At 38.3% G+C, this 24,293-nt stretch overlaps 1 protein-coding gene across 2 annotated transcripts in view; it reads right to left on the bottom strand.

The window, feature by feature from the left end:
* Window positions 1–24,293, bottom strand: part of COL5A2 (collagen type V alpha 2 chain) — a 94,043-nt gene that overhangs the window by 6,265 nt on the left and 63,485 nt on the right. For both annotated transcript variants that reach the window (XM_057382994.1, XM_057382995.1), the window contains exons 14-49: window positions 24,084–24,137; window positions 22,977–23,021; window positions 21,986–22,039; window positions 21,073–21,117; window positions 19,288–19,341; window positions 17,469–17,567; window positions 16,981–17,025; window positions 16,776–16,874; window positions 16,290–16,343; window positions 15,678–15,785; window positions 15,140–15,193; window positions 14,403–14,501; window positions 13,640–13,693; window positions 13,076–13,174; window positions 12,931–12,984; window positions 12,782–12,835; window positions 12,223–12,276; window positions 11,598–11,651; window positions 11,220–11,264; window positions 10,681–10,779; window positions 9,780–9,887; window positions 9,602–9,655; window positions 8,028–8,081; window positions 7,860–7,913; window positions 6,807–6,860; window positions 5,912–6,019; window positions 5,758–5,811; window positions 5,497–5,550; window positions 4,259–4,420; window positions 4,041–4,148; window positions 3,059–3,166; window positions 2,851–2,904; window positions 2,444–2,551; window positions 2,294–2,347; window positions 911–1,018; window positions 10–63 (exon numbers count right to left, since the gene is read on the bottom strand). In XM_057382994.1, the coding sequence (XP_057238977.1) occupies window positions 10–63; window positions 911–1,018; window positions 2,294–2,347; window positions 2,444–2,551; window positions 2,851–2,904; window positions 3,059–3,166; window positions 4,041–4,148; window positions 4,259–4,420; window positions 5,497–5,550; window positions 5,758–5,811; window positions 5,912–6,019; window positions 6,807–6,860; window positions 7,860–7,913; window positions 8,028–8,081; window positions 9,602–9,655; window positions 9,780–9,887; window positions 10,681–10,779; window positions 11,220–11,264; window positions 11,598–11,651; window positions 12,223–12,276; window positions 12,782–12,835; window positions 12,931–12,984; window positions 13,076–13,174; window positions 13,640–13,693; window positions 14,403–14,501; window positions 15,140–15,193; window positions 15,678–15,785; window positions 16,290–16,343; window positions 16,776–16,874; window positions 16,981–17,025; window positions 17,469–17,567; window positions 19,288–19,341; window positions 21,073–21,117; window positions 21,986–22,039; window positions 22,977–23,021; window positions 24,084–24,137 (2,619 nt within the window). The remainder of the gene's footprint in view (window positions 1–9; window positions 64–910; window positions 1,019–2,293; window positions 2,348–2,443; window positions 2,552–2,850; window positions 2,905–3,058; window positions 3,167–4,040; window positions 4,149–4,258; window positions 4,421–5,496; window positions 5,551–5,757; window positions 5,812–5,911; window positions 6,020–6,806; window positions 6,861–7,859; window positions 7,914–8,027; window positions 8,082–9,601; window positions 9,656–9,779; window positions 9,888–10,680; window positions 10,780–11,219; window positions 11,265–11,597; window positions 11,652–12,222; window positions 12,277–12,781; window positions 12,836–12,930; window positions 12,985–13,075; window positions 13,175–13,639; window positions 13,694–14,402; window positions 14,502–15,139; window positions 15,194–15,677; window positions 15,786–16,289; window positions 16,344–16,775; window positions 16,875–16,980; window positions 17,026–17,468; window positions 17,568–19,287; window positions 19,342–21,072; window positions 21,118–21,985; window positions 22,040–22,976; window positions 23,022–24,083; window positions 24,138–24,293) is intronic.

Raw genomic sequence — 24,293 nt, 5'->3', positions numbered from 1 at the left:
AATACTCACCCGAGGACCAAATGGGCCTGGAATGCCAGGACTGCCCTGTTCACCAATAGGACCCTAAACAGAAGAAATTATTATCTGATTGTGTCAGTTAGAGCATATTCCTTGAGTTTAAAGGCTTTAGTGTGTGACATACACAATTTGGTATGAACAGGATTAAAATAKACATAAACAATGGGTGGTACCTTTCCCTTAATCCCTTAGTGATTTATTGGAATTTACTGGTTCTTGGCTGCATATAAAGTTGTTTCTGTACAAAAGCCTGGAGTTTGAGGTATTTATAATCACAGTAGCTTACAASAGAATAAATGACAGCACTATCACAAAGTGAAAAGATAATTTGAGTGTTGGGGTCATTTTGTTGCTGCTGTTCCTGAATATTGAAACTTTCAGCTTTTCCATAGGACCAGTGAATAAATGTGAAAAAAAAAAAAAAAAGTTTTCCATTGTATTTCTATTCAATTGACATGAAATCATGAAGTTTTACAAAATATTAGCAAGAGATGCTCTCACAGTCCTCTTAGGATTTTATACTGGATTCCTTGACTCTAACGAGTTCAAACACTGCCAATAAGTATTTCACACTCTAAATTGCTTATCTGAAACTACCAGCTCTTGTCACCATCTTGCACTGACAGTTTATTGACTGCCAGGGATTGATCTTGCAAARGGAACAAGAATAGAAGAGCACACATCTTGCAACACACAGGCCTATCTCATCATGCCACAGCATTGTAAAATTGCATTAAAAATATTAGCAAGTACGGACAGCCAGGCCATTCAGATACCTTGTGGGGAAAAAGCCACCAAGTTTGGGGTTTTTTTCCACTTTAAGTAACTGTATTCCTGATACACTATTTAACTACCAARCAAATAAAATTACAGCAAAAGCAGAACAACTTACAGGAGGGCCAGGAAGGCCTTGAAGTCCAGTGAAACCCCTGTGTCCTTTCTGGCCCCTATCGCCTCGATCTCCATTGTCACCTTTGTCACCACGAGGTCCTTGGGGACCCTGTAAATATCAATGACTAAATGTAAAATTCTGAACAGGAAAAAAAMCCCTGACCTCAAAAAGCCTCCATTTGCTTTTAAACACTGCACTCRGGCCTCCTTCCCTTTTAAAGCCAGAATGAAGATGATGTTGGGGCAGCTCCAAGAATCTTAATTTTTTACCAAAGAATAAGTAAATAATTATAGGAAACTGTTCTGTGCTTAAATACAGTTATAGCAAATTTACTCTACTTAGCTACACAGTACAGTAAAAAAACCCCAAGCCTGTAATGATAATAAATCATTTACATAACCAATTATTTAATATTCAGGTATTTATTTGCCTTACTGCATATGGCAAATTATTTTTGTTGACGAGATTGAAATATCACAGACGTCTCASATACTCATTAAGATAAAGCATATTTTCAGTGCGAAATCATCCAGGSTGCATCTTTACTTTTCACAGCTTCTTTCACCTTCATTATGGTTAAAGTACAATTGAAGTTACAYTCCCTAACTACAGCCAACAACATTCAGGTTCCTCAGTATAAATACCTTGCTTCTATTACTGTTACAATTTCATTTTTGTTAGCTTTGGTAATTGCAAACTTTTTACACCAAATCAAGAATCACTGGAAAATCACTGCTGTTTTCAATTCTATATTTCTCAGCTTAAATTGCACACTAAATTTCCCAATGCCAGATTCCAAATAGTTTATCAATGGCATAATCATCACTAACTACTCAATAAACTTTTCCTGTCTCTCAAAGGACATCTGCTTAGGGACAMGACAACATTGTTTTGAATTTCCCAAGCTTGCAATTAATTTTCTCTTCCAAGCTTGGACTGCAAAAGACTTACGTAACATAAAAAAGAAGAGTTTAGTTTATTTTCCTTTTTGGACTTAAGTCAGAAATTCATGAGTTGAATTAAGGCATTTTAATGGGAACAGGTGATTTTGTTGTATTTCTGCCATTTTTGTCTAAAAATGTCCCTTTTTCTTCAGCATTCATTTCTTCACCCTTTATTTAGACAGGCTCCAGGCATTTGCCAGCTCAGGTCCCACCATTACCACGACAGCAACATGCTCCCAATAAAGAGGCTTTCAAAGCATTACTGGAGTATCCCAATACAAATACCCAAATTTTTACAGCTTTGCAGCTCAGAACCACCTGCACCCAGTCAGAACACAAGGTGAAACCCTGCTTGGCATTCTAATTTGGACTGAATTTCTCATACACTTTCCTGYAAAACGTATTTCTGACAAAACCACAGTGACCATGGACAACTTACAGGCAAACCTCTTTTTCCTGCACGACCTGGGGGACCCATTGGACCTCGAGAACCCTACAAAGATTGCACATAGAAAGTGTGTGAAGCAATGCACGAAGCACATACATAGTAGTTTTTGATAAACAAAGTATTTTTTTAAGTCTCACTTACAGGTTCACCTCTCTGACCAGCATCTCCTGGAGGGCCAACAGGACCCGGAGTTCCTGGGCCTCCTGGAGAACCTGGTAAGCCTGCAGGACCAGGYTCACCACGATCACCCTGCAAAACAGAATTTCAACTATTTATCCAAAGAGGACTGATCTAGATTAAATCACCACAACCATAGCACTGCCACTCTCTTTTTGAGGAATTGCAATCCACAAAGATATTCCTGCTGCAAGAACTCAACTCTTGAGATGTTCTTATCCTCTTAGCCAGGCACTTTCAGCTTTGAGAGACACTATTTATTCAAACCTGTGATACACTTGAAAAAACGCTCTCCATCCAGGTTAACTGAATGAAAGGCTACAATAAAATGGGATTTCCAGAAAAAAATTAAGAAAAGAATATATTCTTACACGTTCTCCAACAGCTCCATCTCGTCCAGGAGTACCATCATTGCCAGCAGGTCCCTGGAGTTATGGAATAAAAATAGAGCTATTGATTAATTCTGTAATCTTTTCTTCTAGATAAACTGGAAAATTGTTCTCTAACTTCTAACCTCGAACTTCAAGTCGAGGAGAAACACTTGTCTTTTTTCGCAGGCTACAATGCTGTAATACTTACTTCTGGACCAGCTTCACCCACAGGCCCAGTGGCACCTGACTGGCCAATAGGTCCTGGGGGACCTTTGTCACCAGCTGGCCCCGTGGGACCTTGCTTTCCTGGTGTACCCTGAAATAGAKGAGAAATATCATAGCAAAATTTAACCATAAAACAAAGAAAGCACAAAAACCCTGCTGCCTGCCAAACTACTCATTAATTCAGACTGAAATATCACCTACACTTGTAAATGAAAAAGACCCTGATACTTAAAGAAAAGGTTTTTATAGAATTTGAATATGCATTTAATACACTCTGTATTTTTTAACAGTTATTGATAAATCAGTAAGTGTGATGTCATTATCTGCAATAGGTAAGGTTTTTTAGATTCCATAAAAACATAATGCAGTTTGAAATAATTAACATGATTTTTCTCTGTCTCAACACCAACAAATCTTGTTAGCCTGGAATAATTCGTGGCCAACTCAACTTTAGCTATAAAGTGACTTAATGGARCTGGTGGTAAGGACAGATCCTCCATAGCAACACTTTTACTAATAGTCTATTTAATTATTTGATCTCCTGGATCACTAGGTATCCAATGAATATCTCTAAATCCCACATGAAAACAAAGGGAGCTCCAGTGGCAACTTGGAAGGCTGTAGTTCAAAATTTACGAAACAGTGCTTACAGAGTATCTACTCACATTTGACCTTTGGGTACCTAAAAGAAGAGTCTGGGGTTGTTTTTTTCAGGAATCAAGTTTTAAGTCAAACAGGAACATTTCAGACAGAAGCCTTAATGCTAYTACTCACTCTTAATTCCGATTCAGACCTTCCATTATGGCAGAAACAAACCTTCCACCTCATGTGTTTGCACAATTGAATTCTTTACTATTCTCTTGCTCTCTGCTCATGCAGCTGGAGTTTTCCAGCTTTCCCCATGCAATGGGAATCCCATCCAGAGAATGCCCAGGCTGGTGGCACATGGCCTGGTTGTTACTTACAGCAGGACCCGGCAGCCCAGGCATGCCCCTCTCCCCTCGCTGTCCTGGCATCCCGACAATTCCTCTCTGACCAGTGGTTCCTGCTGGCCCAGGGGGGCCATCTGGACCCTGCAATCCACAGAGGAGAAAGCACCATCACTGTCATGGCAGCACAATAAACAACGGGGCCGAGCCCCGGGAGCTGCGCTGGGGACCATCGGTCACACCAAGGGACRTACCGGCTGCCCGTCATCCCCCGGGTCACCCTTGTCCCCAGGGCCACCGGGAGGCCCAGATGGCCCTCGATCCCCCACGCGGCCATGGGAGCCGGGATCACCACGAAGACCTGGGGGACCTTCTTTTCCTGGTTCACCAATCGGCCCAGCAGGCCCTGGGGCTCCCTAAAAGAATTAGAACACCTCGTTACATTGGACCCTTTTCTGATCAGGACAATAAAATTCTAATGACTGTGTTCCTATTAACTATAAATATGCACAGTCTRAGAAAGGCCAAAAAATGTGAATGAGCTAAAAGCTGTTATCATCTCTTTTATGGTTAAATAAATGAGAGAAAATAAACATCTCATCAAATTATGTCCAAGCTCCACCCATGATCCCCCCAGTTTTCAATTCCAAACTCACTCCTTTTAAGGACACCTATTTTTTGTTTTGGTTTTGTTTTTTCACTTCAAGTGTACAACCACTGATATAAAATTCACCCTTACCCATTATTTCTAATGTCATCAAGCTATAATCTATCTCTAAGCTTTTCATTCACATGGTGCAAATCAATGTTTTAACAGACCTTTGTTCATTTCTCAAATGCTTTTAAAAGACTTCACATGCATATTAAGTTTCAAACTTCCCATTTGATAACCTTACAATGACTGTAAGTTGTTTTTCTCATAACATTAAAAGGCATATGAAGCACAACACAGTTCTCTGAGTGGAGTTCAATCCTCAACTCGATCCACACCTAATATTTTTTATCGTGTTTGTGAAAATGTTTGAACATAAGAGATTTTGGGTTTGTGGGTTTGTTTTCAATTTATTTTAATGGAATATATGAGTAATTCCACCAATGAGAGAGCCCAGCAGAGGCTCTTCCTTTTCCAAAAACTGTCCTAATTTCAGTCACCACTAAAGGGACAAAAAGGTAAAATAAAGAGGAAAATATAAGTTAGAGATTTTTGTTCCTGTAAGCAATCAAATTGTTGAAGTAATTTGAACAGCAATTTGAAAGCCTACTTAACCCAATGCAAAGCCTTGGACCAATATCAGGCATTGGACCAAACTGAAGACTAATGAGCTTTATTTAATGATGCAAACAATCAGTCACAGAAACCAGTATTGACAGTGTTCTCTTCAACAGCATCAGGCCATAAACACTGCTTCACCTTTCCTGCTTTATTTAATCTTCATATTCTTCGTGACCATTTTATAAATCACACCTATTAGGAAAATGATAACTGACTTACACTAGGTCCTGGAGGTCCAACTCTTCCAGCAGATCCTGGGAATCCAGTGGCACCCTAAAAAAAAAAAAATCCCTCTTAATGCCATCTTTATAGAAAGAAATGCAGCACTAGTTACCTCAAATGTTCTCAGCTGAATTGGTGAGCAAATGTTATATTTACAGACTGAAAGAACAAGCTGAGATAAGGAATAATACACATATTACATAAAATTTCAGTATTAGAGTATCTGCAGTCAGGTTGCAACACATAAAATCTACTTACAGGGGGACCCTGAGTTCCTCTACCACCTTTCAGACCAGGAACACCTGAAGGACCCTAAAAGRAAAAGAGAAGGAGAGGGGTGATAGTGAACACCCAGAACTTTTTAAATAAGCAAGATCAGTCTATGCCCTGTGAGAATGCTATTCATACTTACTGGTGGACCATGAGACCCAGAAAGACCCTGTGGTCCTGGAGATCCAGCATCTCCCTTCTGTCCAGGTTCTCCAGGTTCACCTTTCACKCCAGGCTGACCATCAGGGCCCTACAAGAAATAATGTTTAGAAGAAACATCAGGTCAGACAATACCAAATCTTTCCTAACGAAGTAATTCTGTAGGGAATTTCTGCATTCCCTACAGAAGAAAAAATAACAGGGATACAGAAAGAAAATAACAGGGGTACAAATCAGTCCAGAAAACACTACATTTAACAATTTAGCATGGTCTTTAGCAGATCATACATGAGATTTCCTGGACATTCTGTGAAGCCAGCATTTCTGTTTTAAATATTTTAATTTGTCTAGCTCATGTATTTTTTTTTCTTTTGATTTTCTATGTTCCTMAGCAGCTACAAATAAACATTAACTTTTCTAGTCTTTTTTCTCCCACCAAGGGAAGCAGGTGCATGACACTTGTGAAATGCCTGTAACAAGATATTTAGGCTGTGGGAAAGTTTAGGATATTCCATTCCATCTGGTCCATCAACTCATTCCAGCCTTCACTACTCACGGTGTAAATCTTTGCTATCTTCAGTAGATGACACTTTTTAACCTCCCTCATTTTAATCTCAAAGGAGCAACACAGTGTACTAATGAAAATGTGAAATCTGRTCAGCAATCACACAACTTTAACAGGAAAATCACTTTTCAACTGTCCAGGGTGGTTACTGGCCCTTTTCTTCACTCAATATACTGATGGGAAAAAGAAACAGCTCATTTTGCACCAAGAATGTGTCTTCTGATCCAGAACACTGCAGTATTATTCATAATGAAGGAAATGAAATGTATCAAGCATGAGTAAAGGAAAMTCATCAGTGTTCCAAAACACCTACCGGGGGACCAGCAAAACCRACAGCACCAGTTGGGCCATTTTCTCCTCGGGAACCCTGGGCAGAAAAATTTAAATAACTGCATTTAACAACCATCATTTGACACACAGAATCATTCCCAGTTARATAGATAAGAAAGGATGTTAGCTGTTCACTGTCTTAAGTGTGATTACACTTTTGCTTTATTAATCAGAATCAAATGATCCTTTGATCATAAAATACAGGATATTAGCTATGATGTTAAAATCTGCCATGTATTCAAGACTATACTGAGCTTTCAGACTTCCGAGATGGAAGGCACAGRCAAACACTAAAACAGCAGTAGGAGAAATTCTGGTCACAACCCACCCCTTCCAAGGGATGGCCAAAGAGCACACATTTCATGCAACTACCACTGCAGTCACACTGGGGAAAACAGCAGTAGTTCAAAGATGTGCTCTTCTATAAGGTCAGAATAGGCTTCAACTGAGCTTTCCACACAACATTTGCTTGGAAAAGAAGCAGCTGAAGGCTGCCAACTCCAACACTCCCTAAAAGGGTGGAAGCTGCTCCAAATTRTACTGGAAATAAGACTGTTCTGATTTATAACAGGGACATAATCAATTTCAAACTAGAAGGGCTGAGCCTCTAATTCCCGAATTGAAGTCAACCCTTAGATGTTCATTGTTGGAAGAAGACAAGACTTACATAACTGGATGAACTAAGGATTACCTCTGTGCTTTGCCCATCTAAATATTTGTATTTGTACAGTGGTATCTGCTAGGGGCATGCTTTTAAAAACATTTGCATAATTAGAAGGGGTGACATAGTTTCAGGAGTGAGGTAAGTGAGGGTAACTCTATAAAATTTGCCCTAAAACAAGTATGGGTCAGGTCAAGAAAATCTGGTAATAGTTTTGCAAGTGGACATCAGCAAGTCGGAACTTCAGATTTGGCTACAGAGACAGGGAAAGAAAAAGAGGAAAATACATCAGCAAATAAGAAAAATGCCTGGAGTTTGGATCAGTGTTAGGTATTGTTAACTTATACCAGACAAAAACGAAGCATGTTTACTCACAGGGTTTCCACGAGAGCCAGGAGGACCAACTAGACCTCGAGGACCTGGTTCACCCTTAAAATAAAATTAAAGATTTTAGTTTCTCAAGTAACTTATTTGTTGACTCATTAAAATGAGTCTGATAATAATAAGAAACTTTTCTAGGGAATGGAATAAAAGTCTGTTTACCTTTTCACCAGTGGGACCTGCTGGACCCATTGGGCCTATTGGACCAGGTAGACCCTTTTGAACAAATCAAGATGAAAGGAAATTAGAGAAGTGGTGCCCCAAAACAGTTTAAAACTTCTCATGTATTACCATCCCTATGCTTCTTCATTCATCTGAATTCTTCCTCTTTATCTCTGGAAACTTCCTTTGTCTTTATTTAGAATTGACTTGTGTTTCCCAATGACTAAACTCACCACAAAAGACCTGGCTCTCCATCATTTTCTCCTTCTTCTCTAACTCCATCATCTGCTTTGTGCTGTACTCATGAATAAATATGATTATTCATGATATAAATAAATGTGATATAAAAAAAGAGAAGTCCCAGATTCACTTTGCTCTCTCAAAGAGAAATCAGGTCCTTTTTCCCACTTGCACAGAGGTCTGTTCCCTTTATGTTAAAATTTAACTGYTTAAATTCATTTTGAAGYGTCCAYTGTTATTTCTGAAGATTCAGTTWTATCTTGCAAACTCCTCAAAAGTGTCCTTTCTCTCTTCATGAAGYAGGTAGGCAAAGAGTTTGCAAATGYTCCATCCAAACCCACCAACTCCACATAATGATCCTTCAGCTCACCTGTACTTCACCTGTTCATTAATCACTGGAAGCTTTAAACATGCCTTACAATGACCAAGAACTGTTCTGTATMTTTGGATAATGCTTGATTTACATAACCAATTCCAGCTCCAAGATGATCATTTTCTTAGCACTTCTGTGTAATAAGATTCCTCAAAAACAGTTTTCCTCTGTAACTAACAACTTAGTCCAGATAGGATCCTCCGATTTTGACTGTATCTGAGATTTCCAAATGCTTAGCAGCTAGTCATCCAACTGGTGTGCACAACCCAAGAACTTCAGATATATTCTCAATTAATGTAAAAAGTAAACTCAAATAACATCTGGGAAGTAAAAATAGTCAGTGCACACAAAGAAAACCCAGTGCAACTGGGATTATTGGACTGTTGGTCTATGCAGCAGAGTGTGTGCAATGTRTCTTGAACACATCTTGAGCAGACTAAAGACTTTGTTTTTGCAATGGACATTCAAAGTTTTCCAAAAGTGCCAGCAACTTACTGGTCATACAAAGCTTAGTACATTTACTGGAATTTTCACCTGTAAAACTCAGGACAGATTGTGGACAACTCAATCCAGGCAATAGGGAGGCATCTGCCTTAATTCAAGACTCAGAGCTGGAAAGTCTGCTTTTTGCCTATTCATCTCTGCCTGTTCATTATTTCATATTTTTCACTATAGCCAGTGTAGATAAATCCCAAATTAATGCAATCTTTTCCTCTGACCTCTCAACTCCCTCTACTGATGATGCAGAATGAGGGCCTGGAACACAGACACCCCATAACAGTGCGCATAGCACTCTTGAAAAACTTGAACATTTGGAGGTGGGGCAGTAAGAATGACTACAAACCCCTGATTTACCATGGTAACACTGCATGGTGTTTAATTCTATGAGCTGAGTCCCCTAGCATAGTATGTGAAGCTGTATGTGAAGAGCAGGTCTAAAGAGAGTGACAGATTTACTTACTCTTGCCCCATCATTGCCAGCTGTACCTTCAGCACCTTTCTCACCTACACCGCCCTATGGGAAACAGCCAGAAAGTCCCAGTTATGGCACTGAATACTGAGTAGGTCATAATCTGTAATAACTGCAGGGTTAAGGGACTGGAGATTCCACTCAGGAGGATGGAAATGAAGAGACTTACTCTGTCACCCTTAGGGCCAGGCGTTCCAGCGATCCCTCTCTCTCCAGGCATGCCCTGAAGGCCTGGAGGGCCTGGATCACCAGGTGTCCCACTAGGGCCTGGGCTTCCCTGGAACAAAGAAAGRAAAAATGTTCTCTGTTCATCTGAGAAGCATCTTTGTCTCTAGGCTGCAGAACATGATGTGCCTGTGTAGAAGTCTCTGGGGTACAGTTTTAAGTAAGAATTTTATCTTGAATTTGGACTTTATTCACATCCAAATACTTTTCTTTTCCCATTGTGTTACTCAGGAAGTTCAACTGCAATACCATAGTTCTTCCAAATACATTAGTATTTAATCAGTGCATATTGGACATGAAAACAGACCAAAAAAAAAAAAAACAAAACCCAAAAACTAACAACCTTGAGCATCTTTCTGCGTTGACCTTGATGCCACATAGGTTTAGTGTAGAAAGCARGTACAGGTAGAAATTGCAAAGGGCAGAGATGCTCATGTCTGTTACAGGTCTCACATAACAAGAGGCCCTCCCTGCTTGGCATGATTTTCCTGGCCTAATCACATCAGCAGCAGGTACATGCATGCAGGCATGAAGCTTTCAGCATYTTCTTTTAACTGCTTAGCCCTGCCACGTGTCTTTGTGTAAACTGGCATGGCTCTCAAAATATTGCAAGAAGGTTTTCTGCAGTTCAGAAATGGCTTTGCCCGGTTCTCCTGTAAATTGTCAACATTTAAGTAGGTTGCAAGTTATTAATATTGTTATAATTGGCATAAMTTATGTGTCCTTCCTTATACAAAGGTGATACATTTCATATTTATAATATAAAAGCTCTCTCTTATGTTCATGCAAATGAGCAGAATTGTACATAACATCACGGCAGCAATGCAAGTCTCCACTCAGTTTACCTTTGGACCATCGGGGCCGTGACCTCCAGCCATACCCTTCTCACCCGGGAGTCCTGATGCACCTGGTTCTCCCCTTTCCCCTGGATTGCCACGTTCTCCCTACAAAATGGAAAATTATTACTTATTTAGAAGCCAGGGTACAATTCTGGTAGACAAAATCCTAAACMCACTGTAAGTGCAGAACTTCAGAGGCCATGAACCAATTCTAGGAGAACTGATCAAATAAAAACTAGCTTTAAGCTTTTACTGTTAGAGGTAAATATGGGGAAATATGTTCTCAGCAAACTAAAAACTTTCATTTCACAGCATAAAGCAAATCCATTAGCAGCTAGTACTCAATGCTAGTTCAAGAGCTACAAAATAATTGAAGGTGGTAGGTTTTACAGAAACTATCTTAAAAYATACCCATGTTTACAAACATTTTCTTGGTGGGGAAAAAAGTCAAATACTGACTTTAGCTGTTCAAGTCCATATTACATATCCACTTCCAACTTCAGAGAACCATTATGAATATTTAAACTCTGAAAGAAAACACTTACCCTAGGGCCCAATGGACCAACAGCTCCAGGATCTCCAGGCACACCCTAAGCAGAGCAGGACTCATCATTAGAATGAAATAATTATTCATAACTTTATAGTTATGGAAATTAGAAACAAACATTTTTACTTCCAAAGGACTGTGAATGTAGATGGCCAGTTCTAAATACTATCTGTCAATGACAAGAGGTGATAGTCCAGTTCAGTCCAAGAACACAGATTCTTGCAATTATTTTATCCCAAAGCAGTTCTTGGACAGCTTGCAGACTACATGAGCATGTATTTTGAAACAGAGTGAGAAGTTCAGTTACAAAGAGGAGAAAATGTAAAACTACTCTACGAAGTGTATTCTTTTTAATGTTRTGTTACACATAAATTACCTGATCACCTGGCTTTCCTCCCTCACCTGGAGGACCTGGTGGCCCAGGCAAGCCCTGTAAAAAGTAAAGAAAATGGTCTCACTAAGGTAATAGAAAGTTATGTAAATCCAGATGTAACCAGGACACTGAGACTCTGAATGCAGCAGCACACTCAGTACAAGAGCACACCCTCAGAGATCCCCGAGGGAAACAGATCTATGAATATTGCACCAAAGTGCTTTCTCTCCTGGAAACCAGATGGCAGCCCTTATTAACATTTGCATGACATCTGCATCTCAGCCCTAAAAGTGAAGCTCCCKATAAACAGATATTGATTTAATCAGTGCTTCATTAGCAAGACAATTATTTTGCTCCATATTTGGAACATTTCTGGAAAATGTTCAAATTAAAACTGAATAACATCAAAGGCTTGCTCAAGGGAAACAGAGCTGGTATTTAAGCCTTTGCCAGTTCAGTTTAGTGCACAGCTGATATGAAAGTTAAGTATCATTTAACTATTCTGAACATCCTTTCCGTAGTTCTGAATTTGTGCTATGTCATACATCACTTGATTGAATTTCTCCAGGCTATGAAGAGACAGCAGTTTATTTTTGATTTTTAAAAAAATAAAAATGAATGCACATACCTGAAACCCTGTAGGACCTGGAGGGCCTTGCTCTCCTCTTTCTCCTGCCAGACCCTACACAAAAGGAAGTAATAAGTAAACAGTAGAGGAATATATTTATAAGTTCCACAATTTTTCTTTTCTCTGAATATGCAAATTTCCAATTATTATTATTAAAAATGTTTATTATACATTTTTACTTATCCCAGGACAAGATGATCTTTCTAAAAGATTTAATAAGGTGTTTATTGTTTATTTAAAATCCTTCCCCTAAAGGTTGTCTGGCAACAGGAAAACACTCAGTTCCATTAAAATGAAGAAAGCCAGGTTAATGAATTATGAGAATATTTTGCTCCTTGAATTATTTTTTGTAGTGTTTTTGGTTAGTAAAAAGAATTAGGCTAATAACATAAATATTTTTAACATAAAGCTAATAATTTTCTGGACAATTCTTTCTTTAAATGTTCTTGTATTTTTGGTTTGGAATCAACAACTGGCATTAGGATTGGTAAGAACAGAAGCTGGAAGAGTAACAGATGGAGTGACAGGCAGGCAGGCAGAGAGGTAAAAGCTGACTTACTGGTGGGCCAACAGGACCRGAAGGGCCAACTTCACCATCTTTCCCAGGGGCTCCCTACATTCAAATGACAGAAGAAATCTTGTATAGTGAGCACTCATAACAGAAAAGCATCGTTTTCTGTAATCACTGCAAACAACAGCCACACTCACTCTCTGTCCTGGGACACCTGCATTGCCTGCTTCTCCGGGTTTTCCAGGATCACCCTAAATTGCAGAAATAAAATTGACCGGTTTAAGATATTTTTTTATCCATTAAAATATATGAAAATGGTTAAATAGGGATTGCCATACTCACACTGCTACCCTTTGGCCCAGGAAGGCCCATGCTGCCTGGCTGACCTCTGATTCCTATTGAACCTGCTGGACCTGGACGTCCATCTTCCCCAGGGCCACCCTGCAGAGACAAAGTATTTTCCACACTAAATTCTAAATGTATTTGTTCATAGGAACTTATTAACTCCTAGAAAATGCTATATATAAAGAAAATATCATTAACCTGGTTTGGTGCCTCACTGACCTATCAAAAGGTCTTTAGAGCAGACATGGTTTTAGCCATACAGCTGGATTTAACCAAACACTATGCAGTAATTATAATACTTTACTGTGTCATTAAAGAGACAACTGGAAAAATATTAAGTTCCAACATTTAACRATTTTGCAGCAGCTGCAAAACAACAGACACTGCTACAGGATAAAACTGAAGGAATGTTGTCTACATTGATTTTGAAGTGAAGAATGTAAAGTGAACTATCAAAAGAGAAGACGAACCTTAATCATGTTAATATAACCAATTTCAGTGAGGTGGGACCTTTGAATTACTGTGACGTTAACTGAAAAGACTAATTTTTATGTCACTTACCAAGGGGCCRAGTTTTCCTTCAGGGCCTTGAACACCTGGATTTCCTGTTAAACCCTAAAAGTAGGAATAATACTGGTATAAGGGTTAGGTCTGTAATTCTACAATGAAGAAATATAAACCCAAAAGACATGTTAAATTACTACCACAGCACAAACTTCCCTATATCAAAGGTCTCATCCTTATGTTCACTTTCCAGCTTTATCCCTTACTGTCTTTGATCTTCCCTCTTCCTATTCTCCCTTTTCTTGCTTTTACATTTCTGGAGCTTCTCACAGGCTCATCTTTATTTCTGCCAACATTGCCCAGTGATCTATACCACATTTTACTATTCCCTTTATCTCCTTTTCTGATATTCTGACTCGTTCTCCAATAATTTTCCTGAAAAGATCTCTAGGTGATATGCATCACTCAGCTTTGTAAGTTATAAATCACCAATTTTATGAAGGTTGGGGTTCAAAATATGGTATCTGTGCCAACTGTGCTTTAAAAGCACACTTCCTTCATCAGCTGCATCAGCTGTTCTCAATCAGGGCTATTTCTCCTTTTTCGAAGAAAAATTCTGTGCTTCCCAACATCAGCAGGAAATAAACATAAATAATAAATTATTTTGGCCTTTAGTCCCACTGAAACCAGTCTGCCCTTGTMTAGCAGCTTCTAAATTCCCAAACATTCATTGCTGCCTTTTGGAAATGAAACATACCACAGTTTATGGTACACTGCTGTTAGTCCCCTGGTTTATGGTGCACTGCTATCAGTCCCTTACCCTTGCACCAGGCAGACCAGGTTCACCAGGACGTCCAGGATCTCCCTGACCTCCTTTAGGCCCTGAAGATCCTGCTGGGCCACGCTCTCCTTGGGCACCCTGGAAAGAAACACCAGTGAGCTACTGTTAACAGCTGCAACAGTGACTCTATCTTCTATTAAGGACCTATTTTTACTAACAAAGTTACAAATCATTAATACTTTTATTGTTATCTCCTCTCCCCAAAATTATTACTTAAAAATTGTCTCTTCCTTAAAATAAGTTTATCTAAGCATTTCATTTATTTTTACCATGTTAGCAATTTACAGAAGCATTAGACAAATGCCTGTGTGAGACACTTCMCTGGAAGTGTCAGAGCAGTTAGGAAAGCTAAAGACAGATAAGCCTATCTGTTTAAGGGACCAGTCCAGAAAATCRTATCAGACACAATGAGTAGGAACTTTCTCACACAGCCACCTCCTACAGAGCAATACATAAAGTAATGTAGGAGYAGGGCAGGTCAATCCCTTATCCATTTCAGTATGAGAGAGCATTAAGCCAGGGACAAGCAAGCAAAGCTGAACATCATGGGAAGTGAAAGAGACTTTTCCCAAAATTTTTTGTCTCAAAACATTCAAATCCCCTTTTGGCATTTGTAAATTGGATATTTTTAATGGAATGCTTTCTTTTTATATGTCTGGATGTATGAAAAGATACTAAATGACACAATAAAAGATGGACACTTCAGTGTCATTTACCTTGGGTCCAGGCAAGCCATCAGAACCTGGAAAACCACGATTACCAGGAGCACCCTAGGAAAAGCAGTGAGTATGAGAAAACTATGTTAATTTTCACATAACTTATTACAAATTAAGGACCAGATTTATGGCTTGAAGGTTCAGTTAATTTCCTTACAATTTTCTTACTTCAGTATTTAAAATTGAGGTGGAGGTTATGACTTAGAGTGGTGAAAATATCAGTGTCTCAYTCATGCATGCTGGACAGCTCCTTCTCTGTGAATAACCTCATTGAAAGCAAAATGAGCAGTTCCACAAGGTTAAGAAAAATGTTTGCAGGTTAGCATGACCWATCTCCACCATTTCTCCTACCATACAATCCTGTACACTAAATCTCCACATGAAAATACCAAGTGTAAAAAAATAATATACAGGATTGACTAGTGGCAGGAAAACAAAGTTTGACTACGCACAACAAAGCTGTAAGAATATCCATGGGTGGGTCAAAAGGTTTTTCAGCTTAGCAGTGCATCTCTCAAGACATTGTTTCTTTGCTTACCCTCTCTCCAACAGGACCTGGTGGACCTACTGACCCTGGATCACCTCGAGGACCTCTTTTTCCTTCTTCACCTATGGGGCCAATGGGACCCTGGGGACCTTGTGGGCCCTAGTGAGAATAAAATGCTATTTCAAAAAACATTGTTAAGCTCACCATTTCTCATCCACATTGAAACAGACTGTCTTCTGAACGCTAAACATTTTCCCAAATAAAGGAGAAAAACATAGGTTTTGGATCAGTTAAAAAATAACAGCTTTTCAGCATCTGCTTTTCTCTTTGGCAATATTTATAAGCTAATAAATTCTACTTGTGCAGTTAGGCTGTACAGTTCTTCTTATAATCACCCATAATAATTTGCATTTGGTCAAGCTGCAAAGGAGTCAAAATTCAGTGAGACTGATACAAATTCTCAAAGGAGCAGGCAGTGGTAAAGAAACTATTATTTCCCCTGTACATTTTCGTCAGTTATTACATGATCATTTAACTAGTGAGAAAGAAAAACTSAAGACTGGTTGACAAACTGGCTCAAGCTCTGCAGAATCAGTTTTCTCCCAAAGTTACATAGTTATAAGCCTCTGCGTTTCTGTTCTTACAAAGCATATGGAGACTTACAGGTTCGCCTTTGGGTCCCGCTTCTCCCTTGAAACCTGGAACACCAGGGTCTCCCTGGAAACAAACACATGAACAGCACCAGTAAAGTTCAAAGTCTGCATAAATCACTTAATCATTGTGCATTATGCCATGAAACAGGAATATCTCCTGGTTTAGTCACTAGTTGTAGGCAATATAATAGGAYGCTTATAATGGTTTATCTTTACCCTTATTATGCTTGTTTATTATAATGGTATCAAGACAAAAACTTAAATACATCTCTTTTTCCAGGTTTATAAAGACATTGTTCTCTCTCAGACCTTTACGAAAGCAGTAATGGTATTTTGGGCACACAGACAATTTACAGGATCTGACTCTTTTTTACAGTATTTTACAGCATTTTCCCTGGCATTTAAAGGAAACCCAGTGCAAAATCACTGTTTTAGTTGCATGGAGTGACACATTCAGCAGACATGACAATTCCTAAAGACACAAAGACCCCATTACCGGCTGGCCTCGRATACCCGGTGGGCCCATACTGCCCTGTGGTCCTGGGGAACCGGGGGGACCTGATAAACCAGGGGGGCCTCCAGTGCCTGGAGATCCCTACAAATACAAACAACAGTGAGCACAGTGAGGAAACACAATAAAAACAAGGAAATAAAATAAATTARCTTACACAATTTCTTCAACAGGAAATATGATTACTTACACTAGGGCCCTTTGCACCAGGGGAGCCATCTGTCCCTTCAGCACCCTAAAGATACCAATCGTTAAAAATCATTTTAATGAGAAGGGCATAAATCACAAAAGCAGAAGATTGTTATTTTATCCACTTTACAAGACCAGAAAATAAAGTCTATTAAATAAATGCAGCAACATATGCAAATACTAAAATAGGCAGTACACCATGCAAGTTAATGTGACTTTTAAGGTTGAAGATCTTACGTTTAAGTTTTAAAGTACTTGAAGGACTGAGACTGTATCAAGCTGTGAACTTTCAGTTTTCCAACTGGTAATTAAATAATGAAAAGTTATTATCCATAAAATTAGCACAAAACAAAGCAATGAGACTTTTTTCCTTCGAAAAAAAAGGTAATTTGAGTAAAACTCAAGGTGTCAAGTGGGGCACTAGAAACCCCCATAAACAGATTAAGATGCACAGGCTGAGCACTGAGGAACTCAGTTCAATGTACTCACAGGAAGACCTTGTGACCCAGCTGGGCCCTGAGGACCCGTTTCACCTCTCTGTCCTTGAGGACCTTCGGGACCACGAGGACCTGTTGGACCTGCTTCACCCTAAGATTCCACACAAGAAAATAACAGGAGATTATTTTATTAAAAAGCAGCACTATAAAGTACCCCAGGAAGAATACTGAACTTATAACAGAAAAACAATTAATGTTTCAAATAGTTTATTATCYTTAAAATATGGGTTTGCTTACCTAGTTTTGTTTCTATTATTTCTAGGTGAATGTGAACATTAAAAATATAGACAAGATTTTTTCTTGATGTATACAGGGAAACTCTCTGCAGAGAAGCAGCACTATACAGGAGTCCAAATCAGATCAAGACTCTCTAAAATCCCAATATGTGTCTGTAATTTCACAAAGTTTTTTTGCCTTTATTAACAGCAAGATTAAAGATTTAGATATAACACATCTGGGACGGGTTGCTTTGGGGGGGTTTTGCACAGTACAAATGAATCCATTGTTACAGCAATATATTAAATATCAAATTCCTGTAAGATTAGACTGGTTGGTAAAAAAAAAAATCTTCCTGGAATCTTCTTTGGATTTTAATTTTATATAAGAATTTTGCCTTTTTGAACTGATGGCTGTTAATATCACATCTTCATAACAAAGTCCAAATCTTCATTGTATAATCTGCTTAGCTTYTATGAGTTCCAAGCAGCTGTTCCAATTTTACATCATCTGATTATCGAACKTGAAGGCAGCTTCTCCTTTCCAAAGGCTATAATTGATTCATCATGCGACAGCTCCTTCAAATATTTCCTTAGGTAAAATCGTGCTTAGCCATACTAAAACACTTTATGACATGCACTGCAAGGTCTATCMTTTAACTGTACACTCATCTTGTCTAGACTGTGCTTTTGCCAAGAAAGGTTGGAGCAGAAGATCCTAGAGGTCCCCTTCTACCCTGCTATTCTATGATTCTTGATTAAGATGATACTGTTATTAAGACTTGTTTCCAAACACAGTTTCATGATTGTCCTCAGCTTCACAACAACACAAAACATCTGCTGAACTTGGCTACCTGACCAATTGAGTGTTTCTTCTTGTATAACATTCTCTTATTGTGTTTTAGGAGTGCAAAGGAACAAAGAGAAGCAGCTGGGTGGAGGGCACATGTAAGAAGAATAAAGAAGCTGTATGGGGTGTCTTTTTATCTTTGAAGACACTGTCTCAAGGCCAAGGCAAAAAAAAAAAGAAAAAAGAGTGCTCTTGAAAAGCAAGAGAGGGAAGTGCAACAAAGACAGTGCTGCAGCCAATGAAAGTTTTTCATTTTGCAGCCCAATCAAACCGAGCCACAAAAGGCAGTAATTTGCTCTATTGTGAACTGTAGCACACCACTGTTGGGGTTCAGGCATTTGCCTTATCAGTCTAAATCATCTAAAAATGTGTTCTTGGCCAAAACTACAAGTTTCAGCACTAGAAGGTCCTSCTGCCACACTGTCATACACTTGCCCTCCCAACCTCACATGTAATAATGCATCTTGTTATTCTTTRAAAGCACTGACAGGATTCCTGAGGCACAGCATGACAGTCATAATCACCCCTTAACATGAGCAAAAGTGAAAGCAAAGTGTTTTAACACAGATAAATTGAAATTGCTTCATTRGCTTTGGGTTTTATCTTCTGTCTGAAGGTCTTGACTCATTTCCCAGCGTCTCCTGGGGACCTGTACATGCATCAGTATGTCTATCAGTAGTCTAGTACATATTTTTAGTTGTGTGYTGTTACACATATTTAAAAGATAGTTTAGGTTTATTTTTTACCTTCATACCAGGAATACCAGGAAAACCTGGAGAACCACTTATGCCAAGTGGGCCCTATAAAAGACAGGCACAAAGCTGTAATTCAGCAGTTTAGATAACACAGATTAGTATCTAAKCACCAGATAAATGTGCTTCATTTATGTGTGCAGAATTACATGTATTTTTAAGTCATAGAACAGTTATTTATAACAAAACCTTAATTACTATCAGAATCAGGTTTCTAAGTAATACACATACATTTTATGGAATTGTGGTGCAGTTCTTTAATAATTTATTTAATGACTTCAGCAAAGTTACAACTCTTGATTCAGCTATTAATGCCCAAATTGCAAGGTACACAATTCACAGTTAACAACCATGGGAATTAAGATTCCTAAATTCACAGGCAAATTCATTTGCAAGCTGTAAAACACAGATTTTTTTATCAAAATTTCAGGGCTATAAAGACAAAGATGTTTCCATTTCCATAACTCCTCTTATACTGACCAAGACATTCAACAGAACTTTCTACTGTATTCCAAAGTCTCTGGATGGCGGCACACAGTGGTTGTAAACACTCACTACAACACTGTTCCCMGATAATTCTTTTTTATCTTTTCCTGATTTTGTGCCTTTTTGTAAAATACGATTCATACCTAGAAAAAATGCTCTATGTAATGAAGTTCTCCTGACAAATTTAATCAGAACAATCTGTCCCACTGAGCACTAATAACAGACAGCATTTCTGCCATGACCTTGCACTGGATTTCTACAGAACTGATCTAACAGCTCACTAAGTGTATTTTTGAAAACCTATGTCCCAGTTTATGGGATCACCATTAATGTCTGCCAAATCTCTCTCTTGTTGCAGGAAGAATTCCAGGATTATGATGTACCATTGCACTGACCCAAATAACAACACATTTTGTTAACACTTTCTCCAATGAGAAACATGTGCATTAAGGATGAGCATCTCCTTTGTGACAAATCGTGGGATTTTCAAAAATATTAGCAAACCACTTATCATGTCCAGGAAAGCTGAGCTCACATTTTATGCCAAAGAAAAATTACAAGCTTCATGTAAAACATCATAGCTTGCAACCCAGCTTTTTTTGAACTTTATAATTTGTTTYAAATACTGACAAAAATCTTTTCTTTGCTTGAAAGTTTCTTCTARCAAYTTACCTTTCTTTCATGATACTCTAWATAATTGAGTTTTGTRGCTTTTAGGCMCTGACACTCAATTTTTAGCTTCTACTACAGTTAATTATTTCTTAATGAAGTTTTTATTAAAATGCTGTACATTAAGATGGCACAGGTAAACGAGTTTTTCTCAGAACTTAGTCACTAGTAAATGAAGAGTATCTGCAGAATGAAATTCTAACTGCAGGCAGGTGTGGTTTAGAATTTTGAGGGGATTTTTTTGGTGCAGTGCTTTTGGGGTGTTTGGTTGTTGGGTTTTGTGTTTGTTGTTTTTTTTTTTCTAAGCTGAACATCACAAAATGATAAAAGTTCAGGCTGACTACATCAACTGGTAGAAGATGTCAACCATATCCTACAAGTGATGCTTACAAAATAAAGCAAACATAAATACCACATTTTTAAAGTGGAAGCTGGCCTTGCACAARCATAAGGGCAGAATTAAAACTAAAATGAATAGAACTAGGAATAACTCASAGATAATTAATTCCAGGTGCRTTTAACTGATAMCAGCAACTGYCAATTTTTTTTTTYCTTTTTGGTASTGTCAAAAGGCAAGTGGAAATAAAAAGTGAAAAAGAAGGTGATTGAGAACCAAKCACTTACCATTGGGCCTGGCTTCCCAGGCATTCCATGCTGGCCACGTCCACCCTAGATATGAAAATAGCAACCACAGAACATTTATAAGAATTCTACCTATTTTTTAATTATTTATTGTCAGCATTTGTGATAAAATCATATATACTGAAGTGATTGAAGAAATGCTGGATTGCACATTCCTCTAAACACTGTCATGGAAAAATTCTGGAAGAAATTATACTCCCATTCGAGTTAATGGATTTATTTTCAGAAAGGACAATATTTTGTGTGTTATGGTATGGGGCATAAGACATAAGTGGAGCATAAAATGTCATAAAGAGAAATGCCAGAAAAACCATACTTGACATTGGACATAAAAGTAGCAGGATGAAAGTTCTAACTCAGATATGATCTCATGTCAAGGATAATCCCTCTTTTTGTTTAAAATCAAAACACTTTTTTAAGAAGGTAGCTTTATTTTCTGGAATTAAATTTCTAGATTTCATCTGAATTGAAATCTGATTGAAAGACTTCATCAAAAATTTAATTTTAAACCTTTTTTTAAAAAAAGGATACATATTATTTCCAGTACAATAATTTTTGTTGAAAAGAACTGCTTACATGAAATTCCAGAGAAACACAGAAGACATTTTTGTATGTCAGGAAAACATGCTGAGAGGGTATTTGGACTCATGGGCAGCTCTGSTGTGAGAAATTACTGTATAGTTACCATTCTCATTTTAAAACTGTTTTTAACTTTTAGCATTTATRGTAAAGATCTCACCCCACAAAACTGYYCAGCCCTAACTTTCTTAAGCTACAGCAGAACTCACCACACAAGTGGCTARCARGTCACATGAAYTAATACTTTCAGGCTCATGGATTTWAATTTAAGTAAAACAAGGGAAGAATTACAAGAGAGAAGTCAGGTTCTACTTACAGGGGCACCCTGTGGTCCAATTCGTCCTCTTTCTCCTGGCATCCCCCTAGGCCCCTTGAAGAAAGAATAAAAAGTGCATTATTTAGGAGGTCATCATGGCAGAACAGTAATTTTTTTTCACTCCTGCAGGTGTAGCTTATCTTGTCCCATAGTAGAAAAGGGGTAGCAGCCTATATAAATCCTTACAGCCTCACAGGCTTGCCCAGAGGAAATTCAATAAACTGTCATTTCTTTTTCYGTTCCAACAGTATTTCCAGTTTTAAACACATTAGAATAAATTCTGTATGTACTCATCTGTGACAATAATGCAACTTCTTTCACTAAATCTCATTGACAAATTAGATTMCACTCAGGGATATTACATTCTACACACAACATCATGCTTCACAGAAAGATGCCATTATCTGATTATCAGAAAGAGGCCTTACACTTCCAGAAGCAATGCTGAGAGTCAATTTTTGTCATGTAACACTGCTCACATATATGCAGTTGTCAAAACCACATCTGAATGAAAATGACTTAAAGTGAAAGGAGAAACCTTTTCACTTCCAGGTTATACATACTTATCCTCACCCTAACCTCCAAAATCCTGTCCATGGATTTCTTACTTAGCCCATTCGTGATCTAAAAGACTCCAATTCTATCTCAGAGCAACCTAAACCAGTTTTTAAAATCACTCCATATGAGGCATCAACATGTAAAAAGGAAAAAACTATCACCCTACATATATTTGACTMGGTAAACAATCACCACACCTAGAGCCAAGTCTCTGTGGAGCTTTCTGATTTATCATTATTACCTAMGTCTGTGAATAGAGAAGAATAACAGCTTACAGTGGACCAAATTCACTGTCAGAATGATAAAAAATGACACRTTCCTCAAGAGAAATTTCAGCTCCATGAGCACAAATACAGGTATCAAACCAATGAAATTCCCTCTGGCAATAGTGTTTACAATCACTTCTGCAATACCCARTGCCTGTGACACTCACTAGAGGACCTGTTGGACCCATGGCTCCAGTTGGTCCAGACTCGCCCTAGAAATGAAATGAAATGACACAATTAGAGAAATGGGTGAAAGGAAAATGGACTTACATCTCAACCCTGTGCTCTGTGCTTATATTGGATCTCAGGGGTAAATCTGCACAGTCACCTGTGTGCATCACACATGGCAAGGGCACTGCTCCCCATGCTGATGGAAATGCCACCTTCATGTGTTCTCAGCATTTAYGTGCTCTCTACCAAGTCTGCTGCTGTTGTTGCCTCCACAGAAAGTAGGCAATATTGGGAAAKAAATCTTTTCTTACATAAAYTCCCYTTAGCAACTAATTTTACATTTAAAYTTAGATTTTGGAAGAGTCACCTAATTTACTGGTTTTAATTTATAGAAATAGYTGTGTCCCACATTCAATTAAAACCTATGCCAGGCCAAAAATGTTTCGGCATGAGCACTGAAGAAAGTGGAAAATTCCACTTTCACACCTGAAAAAAGTGTTCCATGCTCTTTTAAAACATCTTCTAACCTGAAAGGATTGACTCCAGCTGGCTATTCTGGGTTACCACTGCTTTGATCTGAAGTTGTAAGGGTGGTGCAAGGCCAGTGGGGATCAAAAAATTCTAACAGAATAAACTAATAAAAGAGTCCATTTGATAAAATATAACCCCTCTCCTCTCCAATGACTGCTTMTTTTAAGCCAATCTCTCATAATTTGAAAGAGGGGAGTCATGGTTTRGTTATGCATTGCTTTATCTGATTATATCAAAAAATGTTCAACTTGGTCACATAGAGGCAGAAAGAACCACAAACTGTCTAAGTGGACAATTATAAGATGTGCATGGGCTCTTTGTTAACAAACTTTGCTGTCTTCAGGATTACAGAAATATCAACAACAGAGCACTCAGCTCACCCAGTGATCCCTTACAGCTGAACTGGGCCTGGCACTCCTGAACTCCCTCCCCAAGCAAATGCCAGAGAAGGTACAAAGCTGTGCTCAGAAGATGATTATAGAAATAGTTGTGTCCCACATTCAATTAAAACCTATGCCATTGTATTATAGAAAACATGCTTAGCTATTTAGTTCCATGGTGCATGAAAATACCTTTGCTCCAGCTGCTCCAATTTCACCTTTTGGACCGTCAAGTCCTTTCAATCCCTGTAAGTTATAAAAATATGARCAAATTATATTTATATAGGTACACACAGAGAGCATTCCTACTATTATTGTTAAAGTAACTTGACACTAAAGTGTAAAACACACAGAGAGCATTCCTACTATTATTGTTAAAGTAACTTGACACTAAAGTGTAAA

The sequence above is a fragment of the Malurus melanocephalus genome, unplaced genomic scaffold (genome assembly GCF_030028575.1).
Source record: "Malurus melanocephalus ecotype Western Australia unplaced genomic scaffold, MMel_1.1 scaffold_598, whole genome shotgun sequence".
In the NCBI taxonomy this organism is placed as follows: domain Eukaryota; kingdom Metazoa; phylum Chordata; class Aves; order Passeriformes; family Maluridae; genus Malurus; species Malurus melanocephalus.
This window is presented reverse-complemented; position numbering and strand designations above follow the sequence as displayed.